Source organism: Pundamilia nyererei, unplaced genomic scaffold (assembly GCF_000239375.1).
Source record: "Pundamilia nyererei isolate P.nyererei 1_Seehausen unplaced genomic scaffold, PunNye1.0 scaffold00074, whole genome shotgun sequence".
Taxonomy (NCBI): Eukaryota; Metazoa; Chordata; class Actinopteri; order Cichliformes; family Cichlidae; genus Pundamilia; species Pundamilia nyererei.
Window position 1 is genome coordinate 854,857 of NW_005187475.1, and position 18,714 is coordinate 873,570.

At 38.5% G+C, this 18,714-nt stretch overlaps 1 protein-coding gene across 1 annotated transcript in view; it reads right to left on the reverse strand.

The window, feature by feature from the left end:
- The window catches only part of LOC102207610 (exostosin-1-like), a 56,593-nt gene that overhangs the window by 34,941 nt on the left and 2,938 nt on the right, over positions 1-18,714 (reverse strand). The window contains exons 3-5 of the mRNA XM_013911880.1: positions 13,271-13,378; positions 4,953-5,072; positions 1,510-1,642 (exon numbers count right to left, since the gene is read on the reverse strand). Coding sequence (XP_013767334.1) covers positions 1,510-1,642; positions 4,953-5,072; positions 13,271-13,378 — 361 coding nt within the window. The remainder of the gene's footprint in view (positions 1-1,509; positions 1,643-4,952; positions 5,073-13,270; positions 13,379-18,714) is intronic.

The window sequence follows — 18,714 nt, forward strand, 5'->3', positions numbered from 1 at the left end:
GATCTGAAACTCAACACCATTAAAAAAAAAACTACAAATGTCAAACGAGCTATAAAATAGATGCTATATATTGGAACAGTATTGCTCTGATACATCAATTTCTAGAATATTAACACAACCTTCTTTTGTTTATATAATTTGAAGAAGCTGCAGAGCACAGATGATTGGACTCCTTTTCACACACTAAAATAAAAGTGTAACTTGAGGCATCTGATCGTGATGCCTTACTTGTCCCAAGGCCGCTATGTATTGACATTAAGCCAAACTTTTTTAAACTATCAGGCTCAAGTTGCAACAGCTTTGCCATGAAAACTTATGGGAAGGTATCAGAGTGAGACCGTCTTATACACGGCGCTAGCGAAAAGTTATTCCCCCAGCAGCAGCGCCGGTGATGGCGGCAGCAAAAATAGTGATTTACTGCAGAGGTGTAAACAAAACTGCTCCATCTTTGGTTCTCTTCTCTCTTCCTTCTAACCCTTGTGTCCACAATTCCTCAGAGAAAGACAAACATCGATCTGAGTTACAGCCTCAGACTACTGAGAGTCTCTCTGGTCTGCACACCCACATAAACATGCACATATAGAAGCCTTATTTCTTTCCCTGCAGCTTCAAGTTTCTGAACTATGCCCCAACAGGAGTCTTGCAAAATTTTACGTATACATTTTAAAAACAATATTGCAGATTTTTATTACAGCTGCCGTTGTTAACCACTTATCTGACCTGTCATAAGTTATGCTGCTTGTACATTTACTGTTTTAGGCTCTATAGACAGCAGTTTCTTGCACAGTTTAGGCAGCCAATGAAGTCCAAGTTGACTGGATTTAAAATTTGTTGGCAAACACATCCTCATTTTACAATTTTTTTACTCAGTGATATGGTCATTGTGTTCAGAGGCGAAAACTTTCAGAAAAACACAGGAATTGTCGCAGAAACTTCTCTGTCACTGATCAAGGCTTTATGATACTGACAGCATCTGTTGAGCCTTCCTGGCTGTCAGTGACAATTCTGATATTTCCCTGAAAGAAAAGGGAATGTTTTGGATTCCAACAAAAAAGAAAATGTGGCCACGTAATCGTTGTTTGCATGATGTGTCCTTCAGCTGTTAATATGATTGTGCCAAGGAGAACACTTAATGAAAACAAATAACAGAAAAACTGCGGCCATGCATCACAGCCCGGATTCAGTAATTATCATATATGTATCAAACTTGAGTTTATTAGCTCTGTGTCACAGGAAGTGGCATGCAATAAACTGAGTGACCTTTAGGCACCTTGAGACATTCAAGAGTATTTGTTTAAATCCTGTAAATCGCAAGCTGGATCTGCAGCAAACCTGACTTTTCCCCAGCACATGCACCACACTGTGGTTCATGTTTTGTGCCTCCTCTGACAAAAGGTACTCATCACTGCATTCCAGTTATTCACCTGTGCTGCAGCTAAGTCATTAAACAACAACCTATACCATCTGTGCTACACTGAAATGACTCTTACGGAAAGCTTATGTACTCACCCAGTAGAGCATAGTAAAAAGGAAACTGGGCGGCGTCAGTTGAGTACTGAGGGAGTGCATACAGACCACCAGGTAGGGAATTCCACAACAAACGGTTTCTGGATATAAGGGAGTCCACGCGGTCCTGGATGATCTGGATGAAGCAGAGAGGTAAAGCAGAAAGGAGGATGTGTGAAGAAAAAGAAGAATAAGATCAGGGAAACTTGTATTTTTTTTTTCAGTCAAACTGAAAAATCAATTGCCTGAAATTGCCCCCTTAACTCCGCCACCTAACAACAGACATGTACTAATATTTGAAATTTAAAATGACAGCTTTTTAGGTTATGTTAGGTGCTTTGAGAGGTCTCGAAGAGAGGAACATCTTTGCAGACCCAAGACACTTCATCCTGTGGAGCAACTCAATCCCAACATCAGCAGTCCATTAGTGAGTTAGCTAACACGATCCATCTGTCTTGTTACCGGAGGTTGGGTGAGCTGGTTGAATGTTGTGACAGTGAGCCAAGAGGATGTAATGCAAGAGTAATGGAGCTGTTGATCCTAGCCAATTGGTTGGTTGCTACTAAAAATTGTATTTATTTATTTTTGCAAATTATATAGTGACATAAAAATCCTTGAATTTCATTTCGGGTTGTTTCTTCATAAATGGCATATGAGCTGTCTATATTTTTGACTTTTACATGCATATTTTAAATTTTTTGCATGACTAATAATGGACTATAAACCATTCAAAAGTAGAGATATACCTAAGTAGTTTTGACTTATTGTGAAACTTAAAAAACACATTTTTAATTTAAAAAACAAACAAAGTTTTTAATCATATTTCTTTGTATTTAGATCAAAACAGTGGAGGAAACAGGGAGTGGGGAATTGACACTTACATCCAGCTCTTAACAGCCACACACACACACACACACACATATATGCCTACACACCCACCTCCTTACACCAACTGTCAGGCTCGCAGTATGTGGGACACTACGGTTATCAGCCACGCTTCATTTCACCCGTTTAGCCTGGTGGCATGCTGGCTCTGACTTTTTAGCACATCTGGCCAACAGTATACAGCTGTCAGCGGTCTCCTGTCTAATTTCATACCCTGCTAGCACTGGGCATTTGGTGGAATTACCAAGGTCTTGTTTGTGCTCAAAAAAAAAAAAATGCTGCAATTTGAGGACACTTTGTATTATTAAGGTAAACATGAAGGCAAACATAAATTATAGTTGTAGGGCTTGGTGATGAAATTATCAGTCATTTTACAAATAGATGGGTCCTTATTCCTGGTGTTTGATAGATGGCATTGATGCAAACATTTTAATATACACAGCATTAAATTGGCTCAACAGACAAATGTGTGACGTTATTACAGGCATGAGATCTTTCATTTCAATTGCATATGCCGTACTTTCAGTTCACTGTATCATTTTTCTACTTTACATATGCATATGAAGTAGAAAATTATACACTTAACAGGAGGCAAATTCTGAAAGCAAAAGTTGGAAAATAATAAGGAAAATAAAAAGGTTGTACTTTTAAGTACAAGGTAGTAGCTGTTTGAAACCCTTCAGGGATGGTTAGGCGTGCTTCATATTTTGAAAGTTTTGAAAGTTGATACCTTGATTGCTCATTTGTGCAATCAAAGCAATCAACTGAGCTATAGAATTAAAAAGGGAGTCATTATTTTATGACTAATAACAGAAAATAACTGTGCCAGCATTAAAAATTAATGGCTTTTCAGTCTGTTAAACTTTCTTTCTATTTGTACAAATTCAAAGAGGTAAGATATAAAATCAATAAGAATGATAAAGCCAATTTTCTTAGTCTTAATAAAGCCTAAATATGTGCAAAAAGATCTACCTGTATACCTGTGCTTCAAACTTACTTTGTGAAAAAGAATGGAGATTCCACCTTTAAACTTGCATTCAGTGTAACTTCAGCAATTAAATCAGACAACAAACTGGCCTACACAACAACCACAGTCCTCACCTAGTAATAATATTTTTACACACATTAAAAAAAATTAAGTCGAAAAAGTTAGTCTTTCTTTGTTGGTGTAATGATTGTAATAATAGTATTTATGTTATCGCTATGATGATAATTGTGATAATTATGATATTAGTATTCATGGTGGACGTGATAAATTAAAACAAACTGTGGGCTTTAGAAAGATCATAGCAATCATACTGATGTTTATGTAATGATACCTATGATTCTTCTGCTGATGTTGGTGATAAAAAGGATTATTATCCTCTGTGTCTGTGTTCAGAGATGATACAAAGCGCAAATGGTCCCTGAGGTCTGAATCGAGGTTGTCTGAATCGAGGTTGTAAGGAAATGAATTTCTTTTAAAACAAATAAAGAAAAAGAAAAAAAGGAAGACTAGGATGGCTTTTGTGGTACATGGCAATGACACAGGTTCATTTCTGTACATCAGCTGGTTAGGTCATTTAATGAGCCAGCCTGTGGGTTTCTAGCCTTGAGAGCGGGCATGAACGCCCACTCACATACTGCAGCCTCTTAAACCTGTAGGTTGCCAGACAGCATGGTCCTCCTTCACACTTGGTGCTTCACAACTGGCACTTCACGACGCCTATGTTTTCATTTCAGGCAACAAAATGCTGGTTTCCATCTTCAATATTTCTTTTCTTTTCTCAAAGATTGTCAGGTTAGGTTAAAATAAAACCTGAACTCCATGTAACGTTTTCTAGGTTAACCTTGCTGAATAGTCCACCAGAGATTTTATGAGCACTTTTCACACATAGCAAGAGGTTTTCTTTTCTGTTTGTCACTGATTAGAACTGATAAGTCACACACAATCTAGACTACCATTAGATACAGAAGGACTCCTGCTAAATATATGTAACTGTCACAAGTCTGATGACAGTGAAGAAAATGAACATTAAGTACTAGCTGGTGCCAAATCAAAGGGAAAGAGGGGCAGTAGCTTTGAGAGTTGAAAAAAGGATAAGTTCTATATAAAAATGTTATATGCCAATGGTGTATCAGCGGCTTTCTCAAATGATGCTTAAGGGTTTATTGCAGAAAAACACAGTTTTATGAAGAAAAAACAACAACAAAAAGTCAAACTGTAACCCTGATCTCAAAACAAACTTTGAGCATGCCAAATCACCCCCAGTAACTTTGATATACCTTCACTGAGTGTTTGAACACTGCATTGCCGAGCTGCTTCTGAGTGGAAATGTATGAATATGGAGCAGAAAAAGTACTGCAAAAGAGAGGGCACATTCAGCTAACCTTCTTTGGATAAAAAAAAATACTGACAACTGGAGAAAGAAATCTTTCAAAAGTTTGTCTTTGGGAGGTGATGCATAGCCAGCGGCAATGTATAGTACAGAACAAGCTATAGCAGTTTGACTGACTAAATGCAACTCTCCTGATGAAAATAAATCCACAACTCCCATTAAGACAATGTTTTGCAAGCTTACCTCAAGAGTTGTTAAGACTATTTTGGCTATGGAGGAGAAGTAGGCGTCCCAGAGGAACTGAGTTTGCTGGCGGAGAGCCAAGATCCTGTCATGGCCCACGGACCGGGTAATAGAGGGAACCTGTGGAAAAAATAGACAAAGAAGATCAAGATGACGGTGAGACAGATTATATTATGCTAGATTTTTAAACAATGCTGAGTGAAAGATGAGAATCGGCGGAAGGCAAATAGGGTGGAGGAAGCATAAAAAATTTGTGGACATGCAGAAAAGATTAAGGGAGATTTTCCCCTCAAGACTCTTCCACCACATCTTACTTTGTACTTACCTCCATTGATAGTGTTTCAACTAAACCACCTGCTATTCAGCTCCAGTTCTGTAATCACCTGAGAGTTAATTCATCTAAGTGTATGCTTGGAATATATATATACAGTATATATATATATATATATATATATATATATATATATATATGTACTTTTTTATATAGATGAGTTTGATGAGCTCTCCAAAGCTAAAAGATATTTAAGCTTTAGTTTAGAATTACACAAAACAGTTAATCAGCCTATCATAGATGTTACATTACCTCAACAACTTATTGATCATTGTTAATTTATTTTTTCCTGGAACAGAAATGAAGGGGAATGAAAAAGCCAAGTGCCAGCAACCGCTGCTGATAGCTAAGACCCACAAGAACAGCCCATGATCTCACTGTTCCCAGCACACACTAACATACAAAACATGAGCAGCTGGCTTGTGAATTGCCTGAGTGGCACCTTTAGGGAGAGACAGTGAAAGCTTAAAATTAAGGAACACCATGATCCTGACTTGGGAGCTAAACAACCGGATATGCCAGGGAGATGGTGCAGGATGTTGTCTTGATGTCCAGCTTGGAAAACAACAAAGTACTACAAGATGAGATCAGACATAACCATACATGCTCCATTGAGCTTGACAATAAAACAGTCAAGGGAATATTCCAGCCAGTGTTTCTAAAGACCCTCATCGGGGGCGTATTTGAAGCCCAAGAACTGTTTGGTGTTTCCCCATGGACAAGAAATCTCCCGTCAATAAACATTAGAGTGCCAACTGGTTAGACTTGGCCAATGAAAAGGCCACTATAATGTGGGGAAATAATGAGTGATGGTGATAATCAGTTTTCCCGAAACACTCATCATTTTCCTGAGGGTGTTGAGGATTTTTATTTAAAGAGTCCCAAGCCACTTGGCTCTATCGGTCATGCTTTGACCAGGGAGCTCTCATCTTACAGTGATCTGTGAAGCCTAATGAGGCGACTCCGACTGACAGTCATCCTGTCTGGAATTTCTTCAACTGATATTTGTCACTGAAATATACCAATTTCCACATGCATTATGTGTCCAATAATATCTTCATCCCCTCTGCTTCAAGGCGAAATGATCCCTTCATTCATTTAAATGAGACCACTGCATTGACAGGAGTGCTGATACAGTGGGTGTTGGCAAAAAAAACAAACTGTGGGGCTGACAAGCAAAAACACTAAAAGATAATATAATTGAATGAATGGAAAAAGTAAAAGTGTACATTCTATATCATGCTAATACTTTTGAGTTTTCATCCATTTCTTTCCATTTATTGTTTGGATTTAAACAGGTTTCATTTTTGCCTGGGTTTCTTTGGTTTACTGTACTATTGATTTTTGCATGCTTCGTTTTGCTAAAAATTATATATTCAGTTTACTTTGCAACAAAAGTTGCAATTGTTTGCCTTTGAAACTTTGCATTGCTGGGCTGTCCAATTAGCCTTCACACCCATATTCATATTTTTTAAACTGGTCTTATTAAATTGCTTTTATGTCATATGACTACAGTGATGCTGCTTGCATTTTAATTTATCTATTTTTTTATGCTTCGCTCTTTTCACACAAGAATAATAAATAAACACGACTGGATTTCATCTCTGACAGCCCTGAAAATATTTTGGGTAGCGACAGATTTACCAAGCAGGGTGAATTAGTGTGAGGCTGCACTCACAAGACTGCATTGATAGTAGTGGTTTTCAGTCAACTGCCTCCTACAAACCTTAGTAAATATTTTTTGTATGATTCATTTAAATGCTTTCCTCCCATAATTTTGATCTCTGAAATCGAAGGATCTTCAAATACATGCTGTATGCAAGGCCAGCTGCAAAAATAGCTGTGTCCATGCTTACCACTGTGCCTCTACAGTAAGTACAGATAACACAAGTATTTTTTTAATGCTTGGACAGAGCATTAGTAAATCTGGCCCACAGAGTGATGACAAAATTGCATCAAAAATGAAAGAGTCACAGATTATGTGGCAGAGTGTTGATAATTATGGGTAAAAACCAAAAAAAGCACTCACAGTACAGAGGGGCTCTGTTGCTTATCCACTTTATAACAAAATTGTATTATAATTGCTTTTTCATTTACTTTTAAAAGATATTTATTTCACATTTGTGTGATCTGAAAACCCCACATTAATCATGAACTCAGGAAAGCGGTTGCGCCGGTGTTGACGTCACTGGGATCTGCCTACAGCAGCACAAGCTTTAATTGTTCAGCTCTCTGAGGTGGAATATAAACAACACCAATCAAATCAGCCCCATTCTCTTTCCCTCGATTGACTCTAATAGTGTTTATGTTTCTCAGCAGGGGGGCGTTTTGTGTGTGTGTGTGTGTGTGTGTGTGTGTGTGTGTGTGTGTGTTGTGTATTTCCCCTCTCCATGGAGAGAACAGAAACTCTACATATTAAACAGCCAGGTATTGCTGTGCTCAGTGATGTAATTGAAAGTAATGAGATTCAACTCTCTCAGCAGGTGTTACGGCTTCAGTGTTGCATGAGTTCCTGTGTGTGTGTGTGCGCGTGTGTGTTTGTGTATGTACACGCGCATGCACGTGTGTAGGTAGTTTCTAGTGAACAAAACAAAAAAGGAAAAAAAAGGGAGAAACCAATCAGGGCAAGCATACGGAATTTGTTTACCAACCAAAAACTAAAATATATTCTGGTTAAATATTTCACTGATTATCGCCTTCTTTATAGATGTTGTCATCCGGACCAAAATAATTAAATGAATAAATTCTGGATGTTTTAATGCTTCTTAAAGGTGTTAAGCTGACCGTTGAATAAACCATAGAGCCCGAGGCTAAAGAATCCTTTCTGATATCTACTTTCCAGAAAATGATTTTATTCTTGCCACTCTGCCGACTGCCTCAGTGCTGAAAGAAAGAAATGAAACGCCTTCAAGGTGTCCTCAACATCTATAAATGTGTGTTGAATGAAAAGCGGAAACAACCTGTATTGCTGTATCCCTTTTAAATTAATTCATTAATGTTTATTTATGTAACATTATATTAAACTGCTCAACTGGTGTTTATTTAAAACTGACAGGAAATATGCAGATGACTTTATTTCCTCTAAAAAAATGAGTTCCTGTCTTTTATCAGGAATTTGGATGACATAGATGATTTTCTGGAAAAGAAAGGTGGTTTTTGAACCACCACGATGTATACAGCTAGGTCCGTGACAATGACAACGTTTTTGTAGTTTTATTTCTGAGTGATATATTTGCACTGGATCTTTCAATATGAGGAGAAACTGACATAAGTAAAGGGGGCAACTATTTGCCTGAAAAAACCTTTTGGCTCTCGGAGGAGACGGACGCACTTTTTCTCCTCTCCCTTATCTTCCCTGCTTAGTTCTTATGTCCTTGTCTAGTCTCGTGTTTTTTGTATTACTTTTCCCTGGAACACACTCTCACAGTCTGTTTCTAAAACCTAAAGGGAATTATGGATTTGATCAACTGGTCTCTGAATGCTATTGACACCCTTTTCTCAAGGAGAAGTCTGGGAGGGACTTTCCCTGCCGGATACACGATGGACGGGTGGCAGAAATGGAGGATCGTGTGCCTGGCGGGACTGTCGATCGAGGACGCTGAAGATATCTACCTATTCGGAACCATGATAACAGGGTTCTTGCTGATCGGAGCTGGCTTGACCCTGACTTATCAGAGAATTAAGAAAGGGGAACCGGCTGTTCAAACCCCCCCAAGGCTGCCCGCTGGGATTGAAACGATGGTACGAGGCGCGACTTCTCAGAACTGGCTCATTGAAAGCAGCATGGTTAAGACCTTGGAGACATTTACAGCTGCCGTGAATACTCAGAATAACACCTCTGAGCGTATATTGGGTTACATCAAGGAGAGGCTCAGAATAACACCTTTGAGGGAAAGTTGGATTACATTGGGGTGGCTGTAGCTCAGGTGGCAGAGCAGGTCAGCCACTAATCAGAAGGTCGGTGGTTCGATCCCAGGCTGCCTCCTGGCTGCATGCCAAAAATCCTACCCCATGTTTGCCTACTGGTGGTGGTCAGAGGGCCCGGTGGCGCCAGTGTCTGGCAGCCTCGCCTCTGTCAGTGCGCCCCAGGGCAGCTGTGGCTACAATGTAGCTTGCCATCACCTGTGTGTGAATGGGTGAATGACTGAATGTAGTGTAAAGCGCTTTGGGGTCCTTAAGGACTAGAAAAGCGCTATACAAATACAAATGCAGGCCATTTACATCGTAGAACAGCTCACTGCAGTCGTGAGGTCTCAGAATCTGCTCTCTGAGCAAAAGAATGACAACACCACGGAACTGAAGGTTGATAACATCATGGAGAAACTTGCGGTTCTCCAACGGGAGATTGAGAGACCAGTGTTGGAGTGTTAAAGAACAGCTTTGAAATTCTCATGAGTTGTTGCAAAAGAAAAATTACCATCATAATCCGGCTACCCCTTCGGCGCCAGCTGTGGGCTCAAGGCTGGAGCCGAACAAAAACTCCCTGATAACGACTGTGTTGAGTCTGTTCCTTCCCATTCCATGCAAGGCCACCTGGGTTGGCTGGAAGACTGTTTACTTAGCCTGGCAGGGCGAAGGACACTGTCTCAGCTGAACTATGGACACGCACACACATACATATACTGATACTGATAAGCACTCACTGACGCATCACCCTCCCTACCCCAGATCCAACGCCACCCTCTGATGTGGACATCGGGTCAGTTAGAGGCGCAGTCGAAGATTGCAGCGGTACCAGATCAGATGTACACACTTTCCCATGTTGCTTGTCTGTGCTTGTCTGTGTTTATTGTGCTATAGTGTGTTGATATCTGTGCATTCCTGTATTATCCTTCTGTATTACACATTTCGATGTTTTTTTTCCTCGCTACCTAGCTTGACCTGTCTCCCCAATGTAATGTTTGTATTGTATGTACGGTCGGCAAGGTCTGTCATCTCGGTTGTGGGCAAAAGACCTGCAACTGACAAATAAAGCCTATCTCATCTCATCTCAAAATAAACCTATAAGAGAGATTGCAAAATATGTAAGATTGGTTCAGTCGACCATCTATGACATTCTTAAGAAGAATGAATGCAGTGAAGCTCAGCGACACCAAAAGGCCCGCAAGCTCACAGAAAACAACTAAAGTGCATGATGACAGAATAGTTTGAAAGAAAAAAGGTTGATAATTGTAAAGGTCTACAAACAAGAGATGCCTTGTAAAGAGATGGTTTACAACAAAGTGCAAAAATCTGATAACAAGAATTGAAAAGGACCACATTAGATTTACCAACAAATAAATAAATAATCATTAGATAGATGAAACCAAGGTTTACTTGTATCAGAATCATGAGAAGAGAAAAATATGAAAAATGAGAGGAACGGCTCAGGATCTGAAGCAAACATCATTTGTCAAACATGGTGGAGGCAGTACAAATGAAGAAAACACTTTGGGAAGGCACTTACTGCATCCAAGTATTAAATGTCTTATGTATGTCTTATGGTCACTGATTCAGTCTCTTCCCTTCCTACCTTTGATTCTGTGCTTAGCGTGGCAGCAAAACAACAAGAACCACCGATTTGGTGAACAATGAAGAGAAACAACCCAACCTTCCCCAGTTTGAAATGTTAAAATGTGCCTCAGGTTGCATGATGCTTGTTCTGAAGTGACATGTATGTGACAGTCCCTTTATATGCCACTGTGGTTCATCACTCATGCATTTCATCTATTATCCTGAAAGCCTTGGAAATTAGCTGTGTTTATACCTGCCCCTGTCATTTCCTCACATGTCTGCATTAAAGCAAGGGAAATTAATCGAAAAATGTTTGCTTTGTTTGGATCAGTAATGAATGTGAACACCCTCAGTGTCGGAGGCTACGTCAAAACAAATCTCTCACTTCACACATTATCTTAACCAACAATTAGCACGCCTTTGCATGATGGTTTTATTTTAAGCAAATAAACCAAATAACAAAACCTCTGACAAGATTAGTGCACTATTGTGAGTCTCAGTAATGCTTAATAAGGAAAAAAGCTTGGTATGTTTTATCTAAAAGCCACGTTTTTTTAAGATGGCCTGTCTGCTATTGTGTGTTTCACATAGAAAAACCACAAACACACTAATTAAAAGCAAAAAGCCTACACATGCTTACTTCTGGACTTGCTGTCCAGGTGGTGGTACAGGTCACTGAGGCAACACATGGTAACACAGAGTTATTACAGTAAGTAAATATCACAAGCTCTACCCACCGCTGTAATGAAAGAGAACAGAAGGTGATCCAATTGTCGAATCATCTATTTTAGATAAAAATAGTTCAGAGCGTAGGTGTGAGTGTCTGTGCATGTCACTGCTGTCATAAAGCATATGATTTTAAAAAAGCCACATGATTGCAATGAGATTTTTAAATTTGGTACATATCGGTGATGTGCTGACAGGTCACACTTTTATCAACACTTTTTCTCATCCATAACCTAACAATCACCATTTGATTACACAGACACCAAGTGCCAGATGCTATATTTCCACATTATATTTCTATTTGGACTTCTCTGGAAAAAGTCTCTGAAGCAAAAATGATTCACTGCACTATCATGGAGGCGGCATGATGGCGCAGTGGTTAGCACTGAGATCTCATAGCAAGACGTTTTGGGGTTTAAACTGGCTGATCCGTCCTGTGTGGAGCTTGCACATTCTCCTTGCGCTTCTCTTGGTTTTTGATGGCTTTCTTCCACAGTCCACAGTATATGTTGGCATACTTACAGCAGGTCAACTGCAGATCCTAAATGAGCTGTAGGTGTAAAAAGCACAACGTGTTCAGGGTGTTGCCACATTTACCGGCTCCAGCCTCTGTGTGAACCTAATTGGATTAGTTACTAGGAAAATGGATAGAGCTTTGGTTTTATATTCAAAAGCTCACAGTCAAATTAAATTCATTTAAAATTACAGCATTTCACTTTATACTTTATGTCATCCATGCCTGTGAATTGTGAGTGAAATGACAGCCATTTGAAATAATTTAGAGAAAATATACCCAATGAGAAAAAAGCTTTTTCCATGAAGTTTAGTGTAAAGAAAGGATTAATCAGAGGCCCCTCAGAGGCAGGACCTTCCACAGCTGTCGGAGCAGGAAGCAATAGCAGGTTACCTTTGCTAACAAGTTCTTAATGAATACACATTAGTAGGCCACTGGTATGGGATTGTAGGAGGCTGCAGATGCAGGCAAGAATAAGTCAGTTTAAGGCTTTAAAATAAGCAATAAAATCCTAAAATCTATTCTACAAGCCACAGATAGCAAGTCATTAAAAAGGCTATTTGATAAACAGTATCACAAACAAACGCTTGATCTTTGAGGAATATTAAGTGCATACTTAGGATCTATTTAGTTTTTGACATGACTGCGTGCCCACTTGCAGGTAAGCCTTTCAGAGAGGCAGGAGTGTGTTGAGGAAATATTACACATTTTGTCAGTTTCTTCCAGGCTTCTCAAACTGAATACATGATTTGCATAAAAGTGCCTAAACTGAAATCAAGCTGATTAAACTCATATGGCAGCTTTGTTTGGCAAAGTCAGCCTATTCATGCTTCAGGGCCACAAATCTGTTTCCACGCATTTCTGATCTATGCATTGTGCTTGAAGTTTGAATCAGCCCCAGCTGGATTCTTATGGGTTCCCAAGGGGATTCTGAGCCAGAGAGGACAATTATAACTGGGAAGATGGTGGCATTTCACCATCCAGACACTGAATTAGCCGATGCTGAAAGGGCACCGTTTATCTTTTGTTGGTGTAAAGTGCAAGGAAAGTTTGTCCTCTTTATCCAGGTTACATGGTGGTGGCCTTTGCTAACTTTGAGCCATTTACATATTTATATGTAAAAAAAAAATATATATATAATATGTATAATTTTTTTCTTCTGCATCTGTTCATACTATTGCTGGAAAACTCATACATCTGCTGAAGATCTAATTTCATTTCCCCATCATTTAATTTTCCAGTGTTTTACAGTACCTGTAATAGCAGCCTCTCATCGCCAATGATGGCAGCTTTCCTCCAGTCAATTACTTCAGAGAAGGGAAGCTCCCAGCCATTACTTAGAATAACTGGAATACATGCAGCCTGTGAGGAAATACAAATGAAAAATTAAAAACAAACATGAAGAAAGAGGCACTACAAGCAGAGGCCATTCTATTTTGAGCTGAAGTGGAAAATACGTCAGAAATTTACTGTTGTTAACTTTGTGGGCAACCATGGGACTCCTAGCGTAGCTTAAATAACACACTCTCACACACATTTGCAAATTGGATTTGTAGAAAGATATCAGCTGAGCAAACAAGGGGTGTAACATTAATTCACATTAAAGTTTTTGGGTGTGATTGTGAACTTGTCCAGTTGTTCACCTCAGCAGGGCTGTCCTCCCTGTAAGAAATAGGTTAAATAAAGGCTAAAGAAAACATTAACTTGAAACTGTTTACAAGATTTAGTAGATAAAGTGAAGGAGAAAAATCACAGTGATGCATAAAGTGTAAGCAGAATTTTAAAGTAGAGCACTGGGATGGATCAGCTTTTGGTCTTTTTTTTGTAAGGCATTTATCTTCTTTGGTAGCTTCCCTTTAATGAGACACTTTCAACACGTTCCAAATAAGTCTTTCAGAAACAAATGGAGTTGCCAAAAAGATTAAGGACAAAATAAACTGTATTTATTTATTTTTGCTGTATGCCTCAATATTTAGAGGGTTCATTTGTGTGACTTGATTCATAGGGAGCTGATTTCATTTCCCACAGGAGCTCTGTGCGTTGCTCTAAATTCATTTTATGAATAAGAATAACTTTATTAATCCCCAAAGGGAAATTGCTTTGTAACAGTTGTTCAAAATTGTGGAAGTTGTAAAATTATACAACTTCAGCAGAAAGAAAATAAATTTTACAACTAGATGGAACGAAGGACCTCCCATGACGTTCGCTGGAGCAGTTAGTCATTCTCAAAACGGTTCATCGTTCGTGTTTAATCGATGAGAGTTGATTGTGCACTCCTCTGCACTATTAAACTGTGTTTAAATGGAAGATACTCTATTTTCTGGCTAATTTGTTTCATTTCACATATTTTATGCATCATTTAAAGGCTTGTGGAGTTGTTTTATTATATTCTCTGCTAAGATTATTACAACAGCTTGAACAACTTTGCTTCACATGTTAGAAAGCAGTTCTAGAAAGCAGGTCTAGGCTCTTTAGACGCCGATCCATGACCGAAAATACATGGTATTGTGCGTTTTCCTATTCAGGTATGCTTGGGATCACTGTTTCCAGACATACTTTTTTGTCATCATAATTTCATTAATTTTAGCATGATCCCCAACACCAGTGGCTGAAATGCAGAGCCTCCAGCACATTTTATAGATAGCTGTAGACACTGCTTTACCTGCTCCCAGACGATTTGAACCACAAATTTCACATTTCAATTACTCCGAATACTTTTTGTCACTGATATGTAGAGTAGATGGACCAACTGAAGGGCTGGATGCATCTCTCGGGTCCTGCATCAGATCTTTTCTGTTTTTATTTTCTTTTTCTTGCTAGTATAAAAAGGCCTAACGATACAATTTAAAACGAGTTCTTTGCTAAGTTGTCTGTTACGTTTAGACCAAACCTGCTTAGCTGCCTGTTTTAATGCTTTAAGCATGTTTTTGCTTGTTAAGGGGCTTAACAAGCTAAAAACAAATTCCTCCAAAAGTAGTCAGGTATAAGGCGATGTTTAGCACTGTTGCCTAACAGCAAGAAGGTTCCTGATCTTAATCTTTTTGTTTGGTGTCTGTGCCTGTGTAGGTTTTTCTCGAGGTACTACAGCTTCCTCTCCTAGTCCAAAATCGTGCTTGCTAGGTCTAATGAGTGGCTCTAAATTGGCAATTGATGTGAGGTAGAAGAAACACTTCAAGCTTACATGGTAAAATGTTGCATGAATGTACATTTAAGTCTGGCCGGCTTATCTAAAGAGCCTATATTTTCAAAAAGGTCCATTACATTGCATTAAATTGCTTTTAGGTTATAAGACAAGAAAAAATCTAAAATAAAACAATAGGAAATTTGAAACTCACACAACATAGCAAAAATATTGTTGCTGTCTGTTATTGAGTTAAAGATGCACTGCGTTATATTTTCCCTTTGCTGGCAAAGGCGACCATTACATGATGTGTGTACAAAAAGCGGCTGCTCAGGCCAACTGTTGCCCCTCCACATGATTCACTCTGTAGACGACCATGCCAGAGTTGATCAATGTACACTCAGCGGAGCTGTCCCGTGTGACATCCTTCCAGGAATCATGCTGTAGCTCTATGATTCCTGGAAATCACAGCAGCAAAGGAGGCATTTAGTGTCTCTTTAATGTGCTTGTCTTGTCCACCACGGGAGTGCTTGTCTTCTCTCAAATAATTTCTTTAGCAAATGCTTGTCATCTATGCACATCTGACATGCAGCACTTAAGCACACTGCTTGACTATATTCCTTCTCTGGTGTACCAGGAACTTTTTTCTTGTTTTTTAATGGACAGAAACCTTCTGAGATCGCTCATATCAAGTTCTTCAAGTAAGTTCAGCCATTTCTTTCACTAGTGTACAACAAAGAGGGCATCACAACCAAACAATATACTTAGAGATGGGACTGATTCCTCCCACACTCTGTCAAAGACTAAGGTTGCTGTGTCTAGTACTATAGGACACCGACTAGTGACAGTACAGCTTTAATTTTATATTGCAGTTTTTAGAACTGTTTCATTTCACTTAGAAGAAATTCTATTTTTTTTCTCATGACTTTAAATGGAACACTTTTGAATAGAAACATTTTGTAATTTGGTAAGTTACCTCTATGTTGGTGAGTTATTTTTACTAAATCAAAAAGGCCAACTGCAGTTTCACTGATGAAAATTTCCAAAAATGAACAAATGTGTTTTTTGCAAATGAATTCTTCATGTGTGGATGTTAAGTAGCGGCGCAGTGTCTGCAAAGAACGAACAAATTTCAGTATGTTTGGTATTTTCATTTAAAGTTCAAGTTTGACTGGATTCTCAATCAAGTGAAACCAAGAGATTAAAGGAGATTCACAAAATGCCGAGTGCATTACGGGTGACCCGTCGATGCAAATTCTCACTGCTTTGATTAGTCTGGCTTTGTGAGATGACGTTCTCTTTTCTCATCTTGTCTTTTTTCCCCACTGTCATCCTCTTACATGTCTCTCTCTTTGTCAGTCCTCTCCTCTACTGTCCTCTGAATTTTGATGATTATTAAACCACTGCAGAGGTTTATTTTCTCACCTCTAGCAAACACATCGGACATGCTGAAAAGGCCATTAAAATAATTGAGATGCATTTAAGTGAAAGTTTAAATAAAAGCAATGAGAACATTTTTTAGACACTTCTTCTTTCAGCTAAACCTGCTAGCTTTGATACTGTAAAATTCAGCCTTGATTTGCCCGTTGCTTTTGGTTAAAAACAGTGAAATGTATGGTACCAGAAATCAGCTACAGAGAAGTCAGTTGTGTTTGTCTTATTTGTCTTATGTGCACCCTTCTAGAAGCAGACATATAAATGTGTTTTAATTACTAACATTTATAGTTTAAAATACTTTGCTCACAATTAAAATATGTATGTATACCTTAAAATCTGCAAACTTTTACAAAATATATGTTAAGCATTAGTGAAATAGTGAAGAGTTCAACACAAACTGGAATTGTGTAAAGTTCATCTTCAAAGGAAACATTTTTGAACCTCTGAAATGTGCTGCTTTCACACAAACCTTTGGTCTAAGGGCAAACAGTTTTTGGTTTGTTTTGTGCTTTCTCAAGTTTCTCAAGTTACAACTTAATTAGTGAGTGTTTACAGTCAGCATTTTTCGTGCAAACTATTGAAGCTGACAGCAATTAAAGCAAATATTGAGGGTTTTAAACACAGTACAGTCTTTGTGACTGACTTCACAACCATCAACCCCCAGCAATGCACATTTTTCCTTAGTGACTGGAAGGTTGCCAGCGGGTCGTCAACTAGTGTCTGTGTTGTATAATAGAAATGGGAATCTCTAGCCAGCCTACGATATGATATTGTTACAATATTTCAATATTTTGGCACTGCATAAATAAAATTCATTTTCAGCTCTGATACAATATTATTGTAGCTTTTTACATTTTGCGATATGCTGATCATTGCAATAACATACACTGCATTTTATTTATTTTTTAACTACTCAAGTTGGCAATTTGAAGTCTGTTTCTGATAATATATGAATTACCTCTGATAAATTGTCAAAAATCACATATTTGTTGCTGCCTACATAAACAGAAATTCCTATTATCAAAAGTTCTCATTTATTTTTTACATTTCTGCTTAGCAAGCTTTCTGTTCTATAAAATTACAACCAGCTGGCAGCCAGTTGAGTCTTCTGTAGTTCATTCCTGACAAAGACTCCTTTAGACTGATGGCAACATGTTAGCAATCTGTCTTCATTTATAAATTAGACAGCAATTATTTGCACACCTTCAGCAATCTCTCTGAGCATGACTGCAATTAGTCCAAGTCAGAATGTGGCTGTTTGCAGAAACATTACCTCCTATCAGGCAACATCTTCAATCACCTTATTGTCAAGTTATTGTGAGTGTGCAACATCATCAGGTTCTGGGCAACCATTTGGTCACCAAAAGTTGCTGCTCGATTGAATACAATCTTTTGTAACAATACAGTAGTTTGTTGCCATATTTTTACTAGTGTGACCGAGCCATTAGCTTGCTGTATTACTGTGCTGTATCGATTTATGCCTCTATAGTGTCTAGGCTTGTGCAACCTAGTCCTAGTCAAACGTCTAAAATGTTCTAGGAAAACAGAAACACCATAAAGGTTTTTAGTGACAGTTCTAAAAAACTCCTGAGGTTAGCATGCACCGCCCATTTATGTCTGCATGTAAATGTGTATTCTGTCTAAAACAGAATGCATAATCAGAAGCATAAAATAAACAAAGAAGAACAAGGAAAACAAGACTGCCAAGGGCAACCACAAGGCAGAGCCAGATATTTAATGTCAAAACAACATTACGACAACGTGCTAATGCAAGATGAAAACGTCTGCGGTCTGAGGATGAGTGTGAATGTCCCTTTTTTGCTTCTCTGCGGTGTATCAACAGAAAGAGGCTTTTCGTGTCAGTGAAATGACAGATTGCCAATAGTAATAAGACGCTGTGCTGTAGGAGGAGGACACGGAACTGTTTGATTAGTCAAGTTTCTGAGCTGAAGCTTTACAGCCTGACTGACAAGCCTTTACCGGTAATTCTGAGAAAACTTTAGAATGATGAGCACGCGTGCTTGGGTCTATTTTCTCTAAAAAAGGAAATGACTAGAAGAAAATTATTTAATTTAATTAAAAATCTGGGTGTTTTAGACAATAAATATTAAAACAAACACCTTTTCTTTTTCTTTTTTTT